The 18253-nt window shown below is 42.2% G+C and overlaps 1 protein-coding gene across 2 annotated transcripts in view; it reads right to left on the reverse strand.

Moving 5' to 3' along the window:
• KING1 (SNF1-related protein kinase regulatory subunit gamma 1) overlaps nt 1–18253 on the reverse strand; it is a 35014-nt gene that overhangs the window by 11188 nt on the left and 5573 nt on the right. For both annotated transcript variants that reach the window (XM_088868620.1, XM_011626603.3), the window contains exon 2: nt 5529–5701. In XM_088868620.1, coding sequence (XP_088724746.1) covers nt 5529–5701 — 173 coding nt within the window. The remainder of the gene's footprint in view (nt 1–5528; nt 5702–18253) is intronic.

The following is an 18253-nucleotide window of genomic DNA, read 5'->3' on the forward strand; positions in this document are numbered from 1 at the left end:
TGCATTTGAGCTTGGAGAGTTCTCTTTGGCCTTTTTTTACTCACTTTGAACCTGATCTGAGCATCCACAATAACAAAGGAGTGGAATGGCCTCCTCTGGTCCATCATAGTCAAATTTCATGACCCTCAAGACTTAGCGTATGTTCCCATGTGCCTTGTCCATGTTGTCCACGAAAGTTGCGTCCACCGAGGAAGGTGCTGAGTGAGACCCGACTGTGTGGATAGGTGAGTCATAGCAAGAAGGGGGTGGGGAGTGGAGAGCGTCCCCTGAGTACAGAGATGGGGGTCAATTGAAGGAGGTGGTCGGGGTCGTTTGGGGGTTAGCTTTAGAGGTTGCAAGAGAGGGAAGGGGGAGAGGTGGTGACAGAGGAAGGACAAAAACGGTTTGTGGGGTAAAGGGATGGGGGCAAGAGGGGGTGGGTTGAAATAATTAGGGTGAGGTACAAAAGCAAGATTGGTTGCAAAAGGTTTCATCCAAACTCCTGGTGTAGACTACCAAGACACTTTCGCGCCTGTGGCCAAGTTGAACACTGTGAGGATCATTCTTTTCACTAGTTGCGAATAAATTGTGACCACTCCATCAGCTAAATGCTAAGAATGCATTCTTACATGGAAGCATTTATGGCCATGACTCCTGGTTTTCAGATTAAGAGGGAGACAGGAAAGGTTTGCAAGTTAAAGAAGACAAGACTTGAATAGTCTCTTAGAATACGGTCTAAAAAATTCAGTGAGGCACTATTGAAATTTGGGTTCAAAAGGAGTCAAGTTGATCATAAAGTCTTTGTGAATAAGGGCATCTACTGAAATTACAGCCCTTATTGCGTATGTTGATGATATTGTTGCGACAGGGGATAATGTGAAGGGCATTGAGGATCTTAAATCTTATTTAAGCAAGGTATTTATTATCAATGATTTAGGACCCCTAAGTATTTTTTGGGAAACGAAATGGCAAGATCAAAGAAAGGGATAGTCATCTCCCAAAGAAAATATGCGTCGGACTTGTTACAACAAACATGGATGTTGGGATCTAGACCTACAGATACTCTTACAGACTTCATGGAGATAGGGGAGAGCTACTCAAAGATCCTAATCAATATCAACGAATAGTGGGCAAGATTATATATCTTACAATCACTCAACCAGACATTTCTTATGCGGTTAGTGTGGTCAGCCAATTCATACATGCACCACGTAAACCTTACCTCGATGTTGAGTACATAACAGTGTTTCAAAAAGCGCTAGGCGGCACCCAGGCGGCCATGGGGGTCTAGGCCGCCTAGCACCTAGGCGGGTGCCCAGAACCTAGGCGGTCCAATTGAAAAAAAAAACTGATGACTGATAATGATTAATCCATAAGAATTTTGATACTCCATAAGACCATAATCCCAGTTAAAAAAAAGAAGATAGAAATCCATAAGAGAATTTTGATTATCCATAAGACTATAATCCATATTTTCATATAATGAACAGTAAAACCATACAAGCATACACTAATAGTCTGATACATTGTAGACTGTACACAAAAGTTAAATAGTAAAACTAGAAACTAGAAACTAGAAAGTAGAAAATAAAAATAAAAAAAATAAAATATACAGAAATTCAAAAAATATACAGTCTAGGACACAATAGTCAACAGTCAACAGTCAACACCAACAGTCTTCAGCCATCATCGTCATTAGAAGGAATAGGGTAAGCTTCATCATATCTATCAAATTCGAGGCCATCATCATCAGAGTCATCTTCCTCTTCAATATAATGCTAGTCCTCCTCTGTTTCTTCTGAATCTGCCTCTTCCTCCTCTTCTTCTACCTCTCTCTAACTAGTATGTGCAGATGAGACCCTAGAAGTCTACACTGCTCTACCCTTTTCTATCTGTTTGTGCTTCCCAGAACTCAAATATTATATAATTTCCTCCCTGGTAGCCTCAAGAACATTTTTACATGGGGCAACATCCCCCTTAATACTAAAAAGGTGTTTTTTAAACCGGTAAATGCCCCCATTAGTATCATTTCCACAATAATTATATTTAATACGATTTTTGTCATTTGGATTCGGGTTATAACCATACTTCCAACCCGGATCACCACTTCTAGAAGAACCTGGAGAAGATATTTCTTTAAAACAATGCTCATTTTTATCATTTTCTAGTTTTTTTAAATTCAAAAGTTGTCTAATCTCATCCCGAATAACTTCAAGAACTTTTTTACAAAAAGCAACATTCCCTTTAATACCAGTAAGGTGTTTCTCGAATCGGTTAATACCCTCATTGGTATCTTTTTCACAAAAATTATACCTTATACAATTTTTATCGTTTGGTTTTGGGTTATAACCATACTTCCAACCCAGATCACTTCTTCCAGAAGTAGCAGAAATAGATCTATTCAAATGACAAGGATTTTGTTCCTGTTTTTGTTTTACAGAACTCATATATTACTTAATCTCCTCTCTGATAGCTTCAAGAACATTTTTACAAAGGGCAACATCCCCTTTAATACCGGCAAGATGTTTCTTAAACTGGTTTATGCCTTCTTTTGTATATTTTTCGCAAAAATTGCATCTAATGCAATTTTTGTCATTTGGATTCGGGTTATATCCATATTTCCAACCCGGATCTCCACTTCGACTAGATCCTGAAGAGGACATCTCAAAATAAAACAAACAATCTAGAAAATAAAGTTTTGCACTTACTTTGATTGCTCGAACTCCACACTCCCACCTCTGAGATGTTTTCTAGTGCTAAAATAATAAAAAATACCCTCTAATAGGATTATAAAACTCCAAAACTAAATCAAATCTACCTGGGTGATGTTTTGATCCATTTTCTGTAACTTTGAGAAATACTTCGATCCAATGAAAATCACAAACTTTAGTTTTCTTGAGGTTTCTTGCTCTCTAAAATGGATTCTTGTGGGTTTGGGCTTCAAATGAACCTAAAACTGATCCTTAAAATGCTTTATGTTTCAAAAAAAAATCAATACAACGAAAAAGAAAAAAAAATTCTGCCGCTTGGCGGGGCGCAAGCCGCCCAGGGACTGCCGTCCAGTTTGACCGCTTACACTTGAGCAATGCGCCCAGGCCTTTTGGGCCGCCTAGGCGCTGGGCGGTTCACGTTTTTGAACAATGGTACAAAATATTAAGATATCTTAAGTCTGCATATGCAAAAGGGATATTTTTCTCAAATCAAAGACATCCCAATGTTTACACAGATGCTGATTAGGCTAGTTGTCAAACTGATAGAAGATCACAACTGGCTATTATAACTTTGTTTTGGGAAACCTGGTTCCTTGTAAAAGCAAAAAATAAAATGTGGTGGCAAGATCAAGTGCTAAAGCCTAATACAGAGCAATGGCTCATGGTACATGCAAAGTAATGTCAATCATAACTGTTCTTTTTGATTTGGGTGTTAGGGTTAAGTTTCCCATGAATCTATATTGTAACAATGAAGCAGCAATTCATATCACCAAAAAACTTATTTTTTATGAAATGACTAAACACATTGAAGTAGATTGTCACTTTATCAGAGAGAAGTTTACTGCCAAGATCATTTAGACTCCTCACGTGAAGTCTAAATATCAACTTGCAAATAGCTTCACCAAAGTTGTTGGACGAGACAGATTACATGATATCACAAGCAAGCTAAGCATGATTGATATCTATGCACTGGCTTGAGGGGGAGTGTTGGAAATAAAAGGAATAACCTTTATTGTATATGATGGACATAACTATCATTTATCTTTTGTTTAGTCCTTATTTGTTTTATGTCTCTAAATAAAAGCAATATTGTCCATCAGTTGTAATTAGGGTTTATTATTTAATATTATAAGAGGGGTAGAGATCACATGTGACCCCTAAGCCACTCACTTTCTTTCTCTATTTCTCTCTCTCCCTTCTTATTCATCATCTTTATTTTCTTTCCTCTCTTTCCCTCTCTATATCCTACCAAACTGGTTTCTTCTCTACTTTAATTTCACCTTCCCCAACCTTATGTAGAACTATGAGATGCACAACAGGAAACAAAACTTCACCCCAGATCCCAGCAAAATGGCTTGGTCTGCACTTAACTAATACTCAATGGCTCCGCAACATTTTTGCTAAATGACCCCACAAACCAATCCCGGATAGCCTTAGATCCTCAGCTTTCACTAAGCATGACAAGTGGAAATTGTTGGAAATTACGTCTCGAGTCCATTTTGTTATGTATAACCAATTGAACACGCCACAATAAAACTTGAAGTAGGGTATAAAGGGCTGCTTCTCCACTGAAATTGGACACATGTCCATACTCCAACAAGTAAAAAGTATTTCAAAATGTTTTCTCAGTCCTGGTGTCCTGGTCTATTTGGAATCACAAGTATGATGCTTAACAAATGAAGCAGTTTGGCGTCCCTTGTACCCAAGGTTTGACGGAAGGTCTCAACCCTTGAAGGTTGGTCCCCCAAAATAAACAATGATGACCTACTGATGTTACTTCAGCCTGCCAGTGCCAACAAAGATGTGTAGAATCAAGGAATTTCTGGGGTTCTCATGTGAAAAAATAGGAAAAGAACTCATTTCTTTCAACAAAAAAATTCGATGGCCGCTCCCTTTAAACACCTCACTTTTCAACTATTTTACTCTTTTCGTACTATTCGATGGGCATTTTAAAATTAAATCAAAACATATGGGTATAATGTTAAATAGTCAATATCTTAGGTGTATTTTGACAAATTTCCCACAATAGAATGTGAAGGTCAGGAAAGGCAAACAACTATTCTTCTATAATAAACTTTGAGATTTTGATTGCCCCTAACTTCATATGTGTGGGAGAAATTTCTAGATGTATTTGAGTAAACTCATCCTAATTGCACTAAGGTTTCCTCACCATTGTGGCAAAAAGGATAGTCGCAAGATTATTTCTTGAGAACAGAGATCTAAACCATGAACATACCGACCCTGGAGACTAATTCCATTAATTCATAGAAATCAAATTAAAAAAATATCAGTATTGCTACCCTCATGATCTCTTTCCACCAAAAAACAATGCCCAAGGCCGAGGAAGTCTATTTAGACTATTACATGCATCATTGATGCTGAAGCATAGAAAATTCTCATTTCACCAGAGTTTGGTTTTATGGAAGGTTTCATTTATACAAAGTTACACATCAAATATCACATGCTCACAGCACTTGTGCCCTCATCAACAAAACTTAAATTTCATAGTACTCTTTGATCTATTTCACAAAAGAAAACAAGTAGTGAAAATATAAGAGAACTTGAACTTGTGTGAACAAAATACTTGATAAGAATCAAGCTTACCAAGAACTAAATCTTACCTCAGAAAGCATATTGAACAGTAAATGCCATAGGATGGTTCATTTGATTCTTTGAACATGAGAGTCAAATGTGACATATAAAATGATTTTGGATGCAGACACCGTTATAAGAAATGAGCTTCTAAGGATGTATACAAATACATTGCAGAATTATGATTCATGGAACCATTCACAATTACATTTAGAACTCCATTAATTATAGAGAATGTAAGCAGACCTGATCCAGAAGCCATACAGCAATGCTCGCAAACTCCATAATACCAATGTATCTATCAATCCAACTAGCATCATCGGGTGCATTGACATCCCGCACCGGTGCACTCAAAACTTTGTGTTTGGACAAAATTAGGACAGCCTCAGCAAGACCAGCATCTGAGTTTATCTCAACCACTGGACAAAATGTGTTGAAAGAAAGAACATAAATGTCATCTTTCCATTTGTCTAGACCATTGGACATGTAAGGTTTTTCGCAGCTAGGACACGAATTTACGACATGACAAACAAATAATCATGATGTCTCATATTGATAGACCTAATTGATTCCAATCATAAATGTACTAAAAACATTTGAAAGTAGTTTAACAAAGAACAAAGCAAAACCACATCATTACCAGCTCAAAATTACCTCACCTAAAAATACATCTTTGGGAATGCACTAAATATGCACCTCATAGCATTCAGTAATAAGTGGGAAAAAGTCCTCTCATTTTTATTTGAAAATAAACAATACATGTGATGTGCCAAGTTTGAGTAAGATGCAACAACGAAAGGGGTTTAAGCTCGTAAATATATGACTATACTTCTTTTTGGTTGGATATATTTCACTGATCAATATATACATGTATATGCCCTGTACAAAACTGAACAAAATGCAGTAAAATTTTCTCCAAAAAAAGAAAAATGAAAAAAAAAGAACTCTATGTGAGAATTCACTAGTTTATATGTTGCTAAGTATCTAAAAAACTCATTGCCAAGGAAGATTTTGGTACTCTCTTTAGCAAGAGCGTCAGCTACCTCTGCCTGCTTCCATGAGCAGAGTAAGGGGACCTCTAAGTTATGGGTTAGTTAAAAAATTTTGGTAAACCAATGGTGCAGCTTCCATCGCCTCTTCTTTCTTTTGATATGCCCAAGTAACGACTGAAAAGAATCCCTTCAATAATGATTTTTTACGTTTAGACTCTAGAAACCTGAGATCTACAAGAAGGGATCTTGTTGTTTAAATCACATCTAGGAAGGGAAACCTGTGTAGGACATAATCAACCTAACTGGTGATCTCTCAACACCCCACCAAGTGCAGCAGGACCAAGGTTTCGTTATATTCTTCCATCAAACTTCTGCATAATGGTGCCCTCAGGAGGGGGTGCCCACCTATGAAATCACTTACATCTTGGTAATGCTCCCCTTGCTATAGCCTGCCGTTGGGTCTTAAAATCTGACACTGAACTCAATCCTAATATGCCCATGTATATGATTGTGACCATGACCTTATGTTGCAACCTTTCCAAATTGAGATTTAAGAGCCTTGTTATTTAAGATCTATCATTCCTTTCAATCCATGCCAGGCACAGAATTGCCAATATTTCCAATCTCCATAACATTTTTAGTTTGGGGGAGGGGAGCTATTCAGAGAATGGCACCTCCACCAAGGCTGGTATAATCCGATCCAACCCAAAAAGACCCAATACAAAATCCCAACGTCCGCTCATTGTTGCACATTGCAGGAAAAGATGTCTTAGAGATTTGTGCTTCAACTTGAACATGGCAAACCTATTTGGAATAGGCATCCCATATATATCAATTTTTGACTAATTGTGAGCACTTTGTCAAGACATGCCAGTCCTGAGTTTTTGATGGTCCAGGAGTGGAACATATCTTTTGAGACACATGATTATCTTCAGCATACCTTGTAAGTATTCTACAGAAAGACCTCACTGATTATTCTCCACCACTCTCAAGGGTCCATATATTCCCGAAGTAGATTAAGGAGCATACTTGTCTTTCACTTTAAATGCCCTTCTCAATGTTGGACTACATATTGCTTGATGGACCATTCCTTGTACCATCTGTTTGACAGTTGCAATCTGATTAGAGGCCAAAAAGATAAGATTGTAGATATCTCTCCTTTAGTGTTCCATCACCCAACCACTTATCCTTCCAAAACCACACCCAACTGCTATTCCCAAATTGGAATCTAATATGTTGTAAAGATCTCTGGGGCATTAATTTGACCGTTTCCCTGCACCTGATGCCCTGGTTCTCCCTCATATGGCCTTACGCAGCCATCCATTGCATACTTCTTGAGGAAAACATGTTCCCAAAGTTTTATCTGATTCATCTACCTGCTGCCGACACCACCACTTCCCTAGGAGAGCTATATTGGTGTCCTGAATCCTTCGCATACTAATTCCCCCCATTCGTTTTTCAGCTTGCATAGCCTGTCCAGTAAACTAAATGGAAATTGTTCTTAACCGAAGAATCGTTCCAGAGGCTCTCATATAAGTCTCTCTACTGTGATAATTTGGAATGCTGGCATTGGAAACAAAGACCACCAATAGATTGGACAAGATTGACTTGATTTATTTCACCCTCCTCCCCATAGAGATAAAACTTGACTTGAATAAATCAAAATTCCTTGAAATCTTTAATTCCATCCGCATCCTTCTCCTAGGCTTTCCTATATACAAAGGTAACCCTAGGTACTTGGCAATTTCTCAGTACCATATCCAAAATGGGCTGCAAGTTCTTCTAGCTTCTGCTCATGAATTGCAACCTCCAACTTTGTCTTCAACACATTAACATGTAAACCTAAAGGCATAGAACATCTCACAAACAACCAAAGATATTGCATAATTTTCATTTGCCCTATCATTGCTCAACAAAAGATGCCCTATCACTGTTCAACAAAAGATAAGCCTTGAACCCAGACAAGAGACCTGTTTCATACACTTCCCTAATCATACAGCTGAAGACTTCACCCACTATAGCTAACAAGGCCAGAGACAAAGGATATCCTTGTTGAAGTTTCTTTGAACTTCAGAATAAACATTTCAAAACTCCGTTGATCAGGACAATAAATATCCAGACATCCAATGCCTCCACTTGAAGCCAAACCCCAAAAGTCTCATAATGTGGTGTAGGAATGCCTTGTCTACATGAACATAAGCTCTCTATAGGTCCAACTTGTGGGGAATTGTCCCCCTCTCATGTGTAGATTCGAGCATATAAATCCATGTGCCTTGTGCACATTTGTGGGCCTATTGGCCACTTAGGCCCCACATGCGCCCATAGATCACATGTGCCGTCCTCATCTGAAATTTTCATGAACAATTCTATTTTTCCATAATAATGATATAATAAAATTTTTAAAAATTCACAAAATACCAAAAATTATTTTTAAATATTTTTATAGAAACAAATTAATTTGCGAAATTCCTAAAATCTTATGGGAAGAAATTAGGTACCTTTAGATTTGATGGTGCATAATACCAAGGCACTCCAATTTGGCTCATTTCAGCATCCCCAACCATTTTCTCAAACAACCCTAAAGATCCATGACCCACTATCTCATGCAGGGGGTCATACTTGGCCAATGAAAGTCTATCAATTGATGGCGAAATTATAGGATTTAAGTGGATTACAGGTGCACCCCCATAGACAAGTCGCATATGCACTATTATGTGAGTTCACTAGTTCCTCTCTCAAGCACATATGCATGCTCCCTATCCTACGCTTGCCATATTCCTGTTGTCATATGCACATGTTGTGCATTGGCTGGTATCGAGGATTAGGCCCTTGTCCTAGCCAAGCCCGCCCACACAAGGCCATATCAGCACATAACACAAACCATAATTACATCAAATCATCAATCACATAATGCCCCCGCTAAATCACGTCCATTGGGCTACTGCTGACCTCGACCGAGGGATAACCTCTAATCCTCACGCCTAACATGGCTATTAGTTCAATCATCTGTCAATAAACTTTGATGGGCCAAGCATGAGTTCCCTGCTTGAGACAGTGGTCATCGGTCCGTTGGGTTGGTTTGAGAAAATGGTTGGGAATTCTGGGATGAGCCAAAGTAGAATACCTTAATATTATGCACTATCAAATCCAAAGGTACCTATTTTGCCTTCATAAGATTTTATTAATTGCCGAATTAATTTTTTTTGTTTTTTTTGTTTTTATAAGGAGGGAGAATACACAGAAGAGGGGGGGGGAGGATGGGACCGGGAGTACCCACGAGACGGGTCTCTCGGTCAAAAAATTGATCTCGTGGCCTTATACAAAAATTGACCTTTGAACCTTCCTGATTACAGAATATGTAACTTGTGTATAACAAAAAATGGGGCTTATAGGAGTGCCCGATTACAAGATGAGTAGGTGTGACTAATTACACTCCTAGGCGCCCTCTGTGGTCCAGAGCAAAAAAGGAGATGGACCAGGCGGGGTCTTCAGGACGGGCCCTTGCTCCGTCTTTTGCGAGAAGATCGGCGAACTCGTTCAGCTTCTGCCAAGTATGCTTCCAAGAGACGTTCATATCCTTGCATATCAAATCAATTTCATCAAAAATAGTGGAGAGGTACCAAGGAGGTGTTGTAGTGCCTGCAGCTCAGGAAATGACATTTTTGGAGTCTCCTTCCACCACCAAGATTGGGCCCCATGAAGGGTTAAAATTTTTGAGACCCATAAGAAGAGCCATGGCTTCTACATACTGGGAGTACTCCTGTCGCAAGTATTCTGAGTAGGTAAAAAGGATATTGTCTCCAGCTCTAGCCGGTCCCGGGTTACCCAACGAACAACCGTCGAAGTTGAGCTTTATGGCACCTTCTAGAGGAGGCTGCCAATTGTGAGGTCTTTGGGTCTTATGTGGCTGGAGGTAAAGAATATTCTCCCATTGGCAGTGAAACGTATTTGCGGGGATCCCTGCAAAAGCCCCGTGATTAGAGGCCCAAAAAGTTACTAGGGTTGTAAACTTATGGAAAAGCACTGGAACTTCATTTTTGTACCCTTGGAAGAGCCTCTCGTTCCTTTCTAACCAAATTACCTAGATAGTTGCAGCAATGGCAGATTTCCACAAAGTTCTACCGGCTTTCGGCCAGTGGCATACGTAGTATGAAGAGATGAGAGCCTTGACCGATGGTGGGGTGACCCATTGAAAGTGGAACAACTGAAGCACCTTGCTCCACAGGTCATAAGCAAGACTACAGTGAATGAAAAGGTGAGGGTTCGATTCCTCCTCACTCATGCACATGGCACACCTATTGGGGAGTGGAATGCCTCTTTTTTGGATCTGGTCAATTGTGACAGCCCTTTGACAATAGGCAATCCAATTGAACACCTGAACTTTTGGTGGAGCAATGGCGTGCCAGACCTTGGAGAGGATGGAGATAGGATTAAGAGGAAAGGTAGGAGGTTGGATGAGTTTTTTATAAAAAGAGGCCACTGAAAATGTACTGGATGGAGTGAGAGTCCATACCAGAGTGTCCTTCCCAACCGGAGCTAAGAAAAAGGGGTGCAAAGCTGCCGAAAGAGAGATGAAGAGTCTAGTTTCCTCTTCAATGAGATTCCTTCTGAAAGAGGGGTTCCAAACTCTTCGGCCCCTGAGAGGACCATTTCTTCAGCTATGGTGGAATCTTTGTTAGAGGTTAGATGAAAAAGAGATGGGAAGAGGTCCCTAAGAGGAGTGTGGCCTCTACAAAGGTCAGACCAAAATCGCACTTTTGTACCTTCTTTAGGATGGAGACGAATAGATTGTTTGAACAGAGAGAGAGAGATGGCAAAGGACTTCCATGCTCCAGAGCCCTCCTGGAAATCCTGTCGGGCACCCACTTATGTTCCAGAATCTTGTATTTATTACGAATAACCTGGGCCTAGAGGGAATTAGTCTAGGTGGCCAATCTCCACCACCATTTTCCTAATAGAGCTTGGTTGTGTTTTCTTAAGTCTCTGATTCCTAAACCTCCTTGAGAGTTAGGAAGTCAGACTCTATCCCATGAGATTAGGTGATTTCTGGTCTTTTCGGCCTATCCAGACCAGAGGAAGTTTCTCATGAGTTGGTTCAACCGATTGGCCACCGATGCTGGCAATGGAAAATTGACATTAAGTAGACCGAGGCATTTGCCAATGTGGCTTTGATCAATGTAGAGCGGCCAGCCAAGGAGAGAAATCTCCTTTTCCAACCTGCTAAGGCCCTGTCCACTCGGTCTATGACTTAGGCCCATTATCTCTTTTTGGGTTTCCCCAAGCCCAGTGGCATACGCAAGTAGACAGTGGGGAAATCCTCCACTTTGCATTCCCAGTTAGGAATAAGGTTCCTGATTTCGTCTGTTTTCAGGCTTACCCCCATCATCTTTGATTTATCCATATTGACCTTGAAACCTGTGGCAATCTCGAAAGAGCCTTAAGTTTTGGGTTCTTCAGGGGATGCATCTAGGAAGACCAATGTGTCATTTGCGTATTGCAGATGTGACACTATTGGACCTTGTGGGCTGCATTGAAATGCAGTGAGAAGTCCTTCCTGGTACAAAAGAGAGATAGACCTGCTAAAAGCCTCTGTTACAATTGCAAAGAGAAAGAGGGACAGGGAATCTCCTTGACGACGTCCCCTTGAGGAAGGGAAAAACCCTTTTGGGCTTCCGTTGATGAATATTGAGAAATGAGGATGGGAAATGCAACCTTTCATTCACTTTCTCCAACGGTCACCAAATCCCATTCTAGCCAATGTCTCATCCTGCACTAACCAATCAACATGGTCATAGGCCCTTTCCCAATTGTTTTGAAGATGAGCCCTGGATTTTTGGATAAGTGTCTGGAGTGTAGGCATTCATGTGCCACAACAGCCCCATCAAGGATTTGCCTATCTTTGATGAAGGCTGACTGAGACTGCGAGATAATCAGTGGGAGGACTTGTTTAAGCCTTGATGCCAAGACCTTGGCCAGAATCTTGTAGGATGAGTTGAGCAGGCTAATCGGGCGAAAGTCCTTTAGTTCCTCTGCCCCTTCGACCTTTGGGACTAAAGCAATAAAGGTGGTGTTGATTGCTTTGTGTAGGATACCCCTTCGGTAGAATTCTTCGAAGAAACTAATGAAGTTAGGTAGAAAAGTTCCCAAAAAGGATTTGAAAGGGGCCATAGGAAATCCATCTGACCCTGGAGCTTTATCTTTGGCTAATTGGTATATGGCACTGGAGATTTCCTCCACTGTAAAAGGTCATTCCAGCCATAATGACCAACGGTCTGGAAGGGTTAAAAAGTCTAGGGTCGTCATCCTTGGTCTGTAGCCCCGAGGGCCAGTATAAAGTGACTTGAAGTAACCAAGGATGGCAGATTTGATCTCATCCGGCTGGACAAAATAGCGATTGTCCACCTTGATTGTGGATATAGAGTTTTCTCTTCTACGACAGTTCGCAATTCGGTGGAAGAAAGAAGTATTCTGGTTCCCTGCTTTTAACCATATGACTCTGGTTCTTTGGAACCAATAGAGTTCTTCTTTCTTTAAGGTGGAAAGATACTTCAGCTTAGTGTGTGTTTTAAGGTTAACTTCTGTGTCTGTGAGAGGTCAAGACTCTTCTAAACAGTCAAGGTCTTGGATGGATTTAAGCAGAGAGCATTTAGTTCGGGAGTAGTTTCCTTGTAAATACTTATTCCAGGTTTTGAGGGACTTTTTGAGGAGTTGGATTTTAGTTTTGCAGCCTAAAACCAGCTCTACTTGTAACTTGGGTAGAAAAAGAACTCCACTAGCTAGGAATCAAGGTTTGGAGAGAGTGTTCTTCTAACCATGCCAGTTCAAATCTAAAAGGTTTTGGTCCTCTCCTGACAGGTTGAGTGTTCAAGAGAATGGTACAGTGGTCCGAGGTTGGTTTAGGCAAAGTTAAGGCATGGGAGCCCGGAAAAAGTTCCTCTCAGTCCAAGGAGAGGAGGAAGCGATCCAGCTTAGAGAGGGAAGGTTGAGAAGCATGGTTCGACCAAGTAAAACGATTACCTTGGAGAGGAATATCAAGAAGTTCTTGGCGAGAAATAAAATCGAAAAAGTCCATCATTCCTTGGGATATAGTGGGGTTAAGATTTCTCTCATGGGACCCATCTAGTGATATTGAAATCACCACCCAAGCACCAAGCAGAGTGAGGTAAAGAAGCGAAAAAGTCCAATTCAGCACAGAAACGAGGCCTTAGAGAACCAGAGTTGGGTTCATAAATGGCAGAGAATTTGAGAGGGTAGCTGTCGGAGACCCGAGAGAGGAGGATAGTGACCGAAAATTCTCCTATGTGAGATGACTGGAGGCGGTGCTCAGATGGGTTCCAAATTACCCAAATTCTACCTGATGCCCCTACCGCTGGCAGAGTAGCCCATTGGCAAGGCCTTCTGCCCCATACGCTGCGGATAAGCTGAACAGTGGGCTCCAACTGTTTGGTTTCGATGAGGGCTAAGATCGAGGGAAGGTGTTTAACTGTTAGGTCTTTGCGAACAGCCCTTTTGGACTTCTGCCCCAACCCTCTAATGTTCCACGAAAGAATCAGCATTGATCAAGCACAGGCCAAATGCGGAGGCGATTCTGGGAGACCTCCTCAGAGAGGGAGAGAGCAAGGTGGTGGATGGTAGGTGTCGTCCTCCAGAATGTCTGTCATAACATACCGAGGAGAAAAGATTAAGCAGTTGCCTTTCCCCTTGACACTCACCTTGAGGAGGTTCTGTACGTCAGCAAGCAAAAACCGATGTGCTGGGCCTTCGGAACCGTCGTGTTCGAAGCCCATGATCCAAAAGATCTCCTTCATTCTTTCAATATCTTCGTTGTCCCCATTACCATCGGCCTTCTTAGCGTTGGAGTCAGCCAAGGGGGGAGAGTTGAGTACAATTGGTGACCTGGACAAGTACCCTATCAGACGAAGGTCTGGCCGTGGTTGGGGAACTAGAAAGCTCCCAATTAGGCACCGAGAGAGGAGGGGAGTAAGAGGGATAAAGGTCCAAAGGCAAAATGGGAAGAGTATCAGAGACAGAAGAAGAGGGGCTCGGATCAGCAGGTGTCGAAGTGACCAGGAGAGAGACTATGGCAGCAGAGGTGAAAGAAGGGGGAGATGATGGAACAGATTGGGGGAGGGGCGAAAGCGCAAGGGATAGGGAACATTGGAAAGGGAGAGGTAAGAAGGTATCATCTACGAGCAGAGAGGAGGATGGAGGGAGATGCAAAGCGTTGAAAGAGCTGATGGGTCCAAAAAAGGAGGAGGAGCTGTAATAGGTCAGAAAATGGGGAGAATGGGGGGGGGGAGGACAAAAAGAAACGGCCGAGGGAAAGAAACAGGGTAGGGTAAGCGAAGAATAGGGGGTGAGCAATGAAGAAACAAGGGCTGGGTCAAGGGTATAAGGATCGAGAGAATGCAAGCCAATGATACTGAAAGGGAGAAGAGAAAAATCGAGCTCCATAGGCAGTTAAGAGGTCTGTGGTGGAGGGGAGCTCCGCGCTTGGGGGTTGGAGGGGAGCTCTGCACAGAGGAGGTGGCAAAAGACTGGAAAGAAAGAGAAAAAGAAGGTGGGGGGTACGGGGAAAAGGAAAGAGGGGGATGGGCATGCACCAGGTCACAGTCCTCAGAGAAAGGAATGGTAGCAGGAGCAAGCTGAGAGGGGGGCACCAGAGGGGGAGAGGAAGAGAAGGTAACAAAAGAAGGGGGTGAGAGAAGGAGGGGATCTCGAGGTGGGGGGGAGACATAGACATAGATAAGAGGGGGGGATAGGTGGCACAGTCGCAAGTATTGATCTAGCAGCGGTAGGTGAGGAGGGCGGCTGAAGAGGTGCAGGTGGCGGTGAAAGGGAAATGATGAGAGGAGGTGAAGGAGACAGCGGCGGCAGGTGTGGAGAGGGAGACAAGACCAAAGGCGGCGTGTCAACAGGGTCAAGTAATGAGCGGGGGGAAGAAGGAGCGTCAGGGGCAGGTGTCTCCATCGCAGAGGTGGTACTAAGGATGAGAGCCAGACGGGGGTCCCTAGATATCTTGAAAGAGTCGAGCAGCGTAGAGGAAGACTGATCGGACAGCCCATAAGAGGAAGACAGATCACCAGCACAGCCCGACGGCCCAAGAGGGGGGGAGGGTTCACGATCCTCTAAGACCTCCTTACCGGGCCGGTGGGGAGAAAGGCGCGATGGGCCAAAGGGATCCAGACAAGTCCAACTACCTTGCCGCCTTCGGGGTTCGAGCCTGCTAGGGTAGGTTCCCGTACTGACGACGCAGTCGGCAGACGTACTTTACGGTGTCCAGAGGATGCTGAGGACGTGCTACATACTGATAACGAAGCCGACGCACGTACCTCCTTTCCAGAGGATGCCGAGAGAGCGCCACGTGGTCGCCATGTAGGATGCCGAGGAGGCTCAAGTGGGTTGGTCGATCACGACCCTTGAGCAGAGCTTGGCCATGGCGAGGCTGTTGACGGCGCCGCCAGTGGTGGCCAGATTTCTGTGAGACAGTGGTCCAAGGGGAGGAAGGGGGTCCCTTGGCCATAGAAGGAAATGAGTAGTTGAAAAAATTGGCCGAGGGTGGGTAAGCCGCTGACCAAGAGAGCGAAATCAGATAGTAGAGGTTGTCGATTTCAATCCAAAGACTGGGTGGGTTAGTGTCCAGTACCTCCAGAAGGAGTCGAATGGACCCCAAATGAAGCGTTTCAATAGATTTCCAATGAATGGAAATGAGACTGTCACACGCTTCTGCCACCCTCGTAAAAGTGGTCAGAGACCACGCATGAAGAGGCAAGTGGTCCAAAGTGAGCCAGATTCTTTGCTTCCTGAAATTTCCTTCCATGGGAGACTACTCCCAGAGACGGAGGGTGGCCCCTTTGAAAGTCGTCGTGGTGGGTTCCTGTAGAATCTGGCGAGCGTGTTCTTTTGAGGAGGAGAAGAAAAGATAGTCTCTACCAGAGAGACGTCTGCAAGTGAGATTTGGGTCCCCCCAGAGTTTTTGGGCCCATCTTTCAATACCTCTAACATCATCTCGTAAAGGTTGGAAGCTACCAACCAAAGAAGCAAGAAATTCGGATTTAAGCAGGGAGGACTCCTCAGATGGTACGGAGATAAGGAACGGGTAAAATGGAGAGTGGGTGGAAGGGGAAGGAGAGGTCCCTTCTAAACAAGTATGGGGGACAGGGGGAGCAGGGGTAGATATAGAACAAGCAACCACCTGCGAGTAGGAAACGGGAATAGGAGAAGGAAGAGCTGGTGCGACCACCTTTGGAGTTGGAGAGAGAGGAACATGCTTATCCTTCGGAGTGAAGAACTTAGTAGCACCCAAGATAAAGGAAAGAATTGGAGGAAGTAGAGGATGGGGTTTGGGTAGCGGTGGGGAAGGGCACCGGTAGGGCCTAAGGTAAAGATTATAGATGTGGTTCCAGATGAGACTGGGCGGAGGACGACAACGCCTTCTCTGTATCCTATCTTTTTAATTGCCCAATTAACTTGTTTTGATAGATATTATTTAAAATTAATTTTGTGATTTTTTAATAAGTTATTTATGCCATATTTATAAAAAATAGAATTGGTCATAAAAGACATCAAATGGCTGTAGAATATGTGATCCATGCACACATCTAGTGCCTAAGTGGCTAATAGGTGCAAAAAGCACATGGAATTACATGTGTGAGTCATACACACTCACACATCCACATAGGAGAGAAGGGGATGCTCCCCCACACAGGTGGCATCATCTGCATGATATCACCACGTTACATGTATTGGAAATCACTAACCTTCTTGAAAACACTTTGCACAAGCTTTATTGTATTTAATGGACGAAACTGTTATTTATCTTGCGTCGAGTTTCAAAGTCTCGCCACCAAGTACATTTGCGCTAATTGTTTCATACTCTCCATTAACTCTCATCAAAAGACTTCCGATGTTCCAGTTTCTCTCTCTATTCCTTTGCACAAGAAGAATATTGTATGGCTTGATGCTGGGTTAGTTCATCTTATAAGCCATGTATATGAGCATAATGGTCTCACAATGACACGTCAACTTGTTTAAATCATTGATTTGCTGCTCCAATTCTTTAGAGGTATTACAGTTCATAAAGGATTGACTCATATTAGGTTGTATAGAAAATAGTATTTGATTCATAATAGCCATATCTTCAGCCTCCTAGTTTGCATATTTAGAATCTTTTAGATCAGATTTTCCACACAGCCGTCAATGTATCCCAAGTTTTTCTTTCCACCCAAAAATAGTTTAACCGACCTTGCCCATTCTAAAAAGCTTGTTCCATCAAACCTGACTGTGGTGATTTGGGGCCCAGATGACTTCATATTTGATGCCTGTAGAGACATTCTCGATTGTAGTTCAGATCTAGTTTACAACCTCGTATCTTAATCAACAATTGTGATCACGTTACACCTTTTTATCTCTTCAAATAAAAGGTTTTACAGATCTGATTACACCCTCAAATTTGATCACTCTCTTTTTTTAGGAAAAAAAAAACAACACTAACAATACTTCTTTGATTGGGGTACAAAAACCCAAATCCATCTGACAACTAGGTTTTCGAATAAATATTTGATCGGCATCCAGACTCAACGCAAAAAAAAACTCATCTCCATTGGCACAGATACTGCTGAAAAAAAGTTAGGTTTTTTGGGCATGATGATGTCATCAACCCCGTGCTACAGTATCATCCTTACTGATCGTCGTGCTCTTATACCAAGACGAAATTAAAGTAGAGAAGAACCAGTTTGGTAGGATCTACAGAGAGAAAGAGGAAAGAAAATAAAGAAGATGAAGAAGGGGGAGAGGGAGAGACGTGTGAGAGACAAAGAGATAGAGAGGGAAAGTGAGGGGCTTAGGGGTCACATGTGACCTCTACTCCTCTTATAACATTAAGTAATAATCTTAATTACAACTTATGGACAATATTGTCCCTATTTAGAGACATAAGACAAATAAGGACTAAACAAAAGATAAATGACAGTTTTGTCC

Source organism: Amborella trichopoda, chromosome 6 (assembly GCF_054954075.1).
Source record: "Amborella trichopoda isolate Santa Cruz 75 chromosome 6, AtrichopodaSantaCruz75HAP2 v2.0, whole genome shotgun sequence".
Taxonomy (NCBI): domain Eukaryota; kingdom Viridiplantae; phylum Streptophyta; class Magnoliopsida; order Amborellales; family Amborellaceae; genus Amborella; species Amborella trichopoda.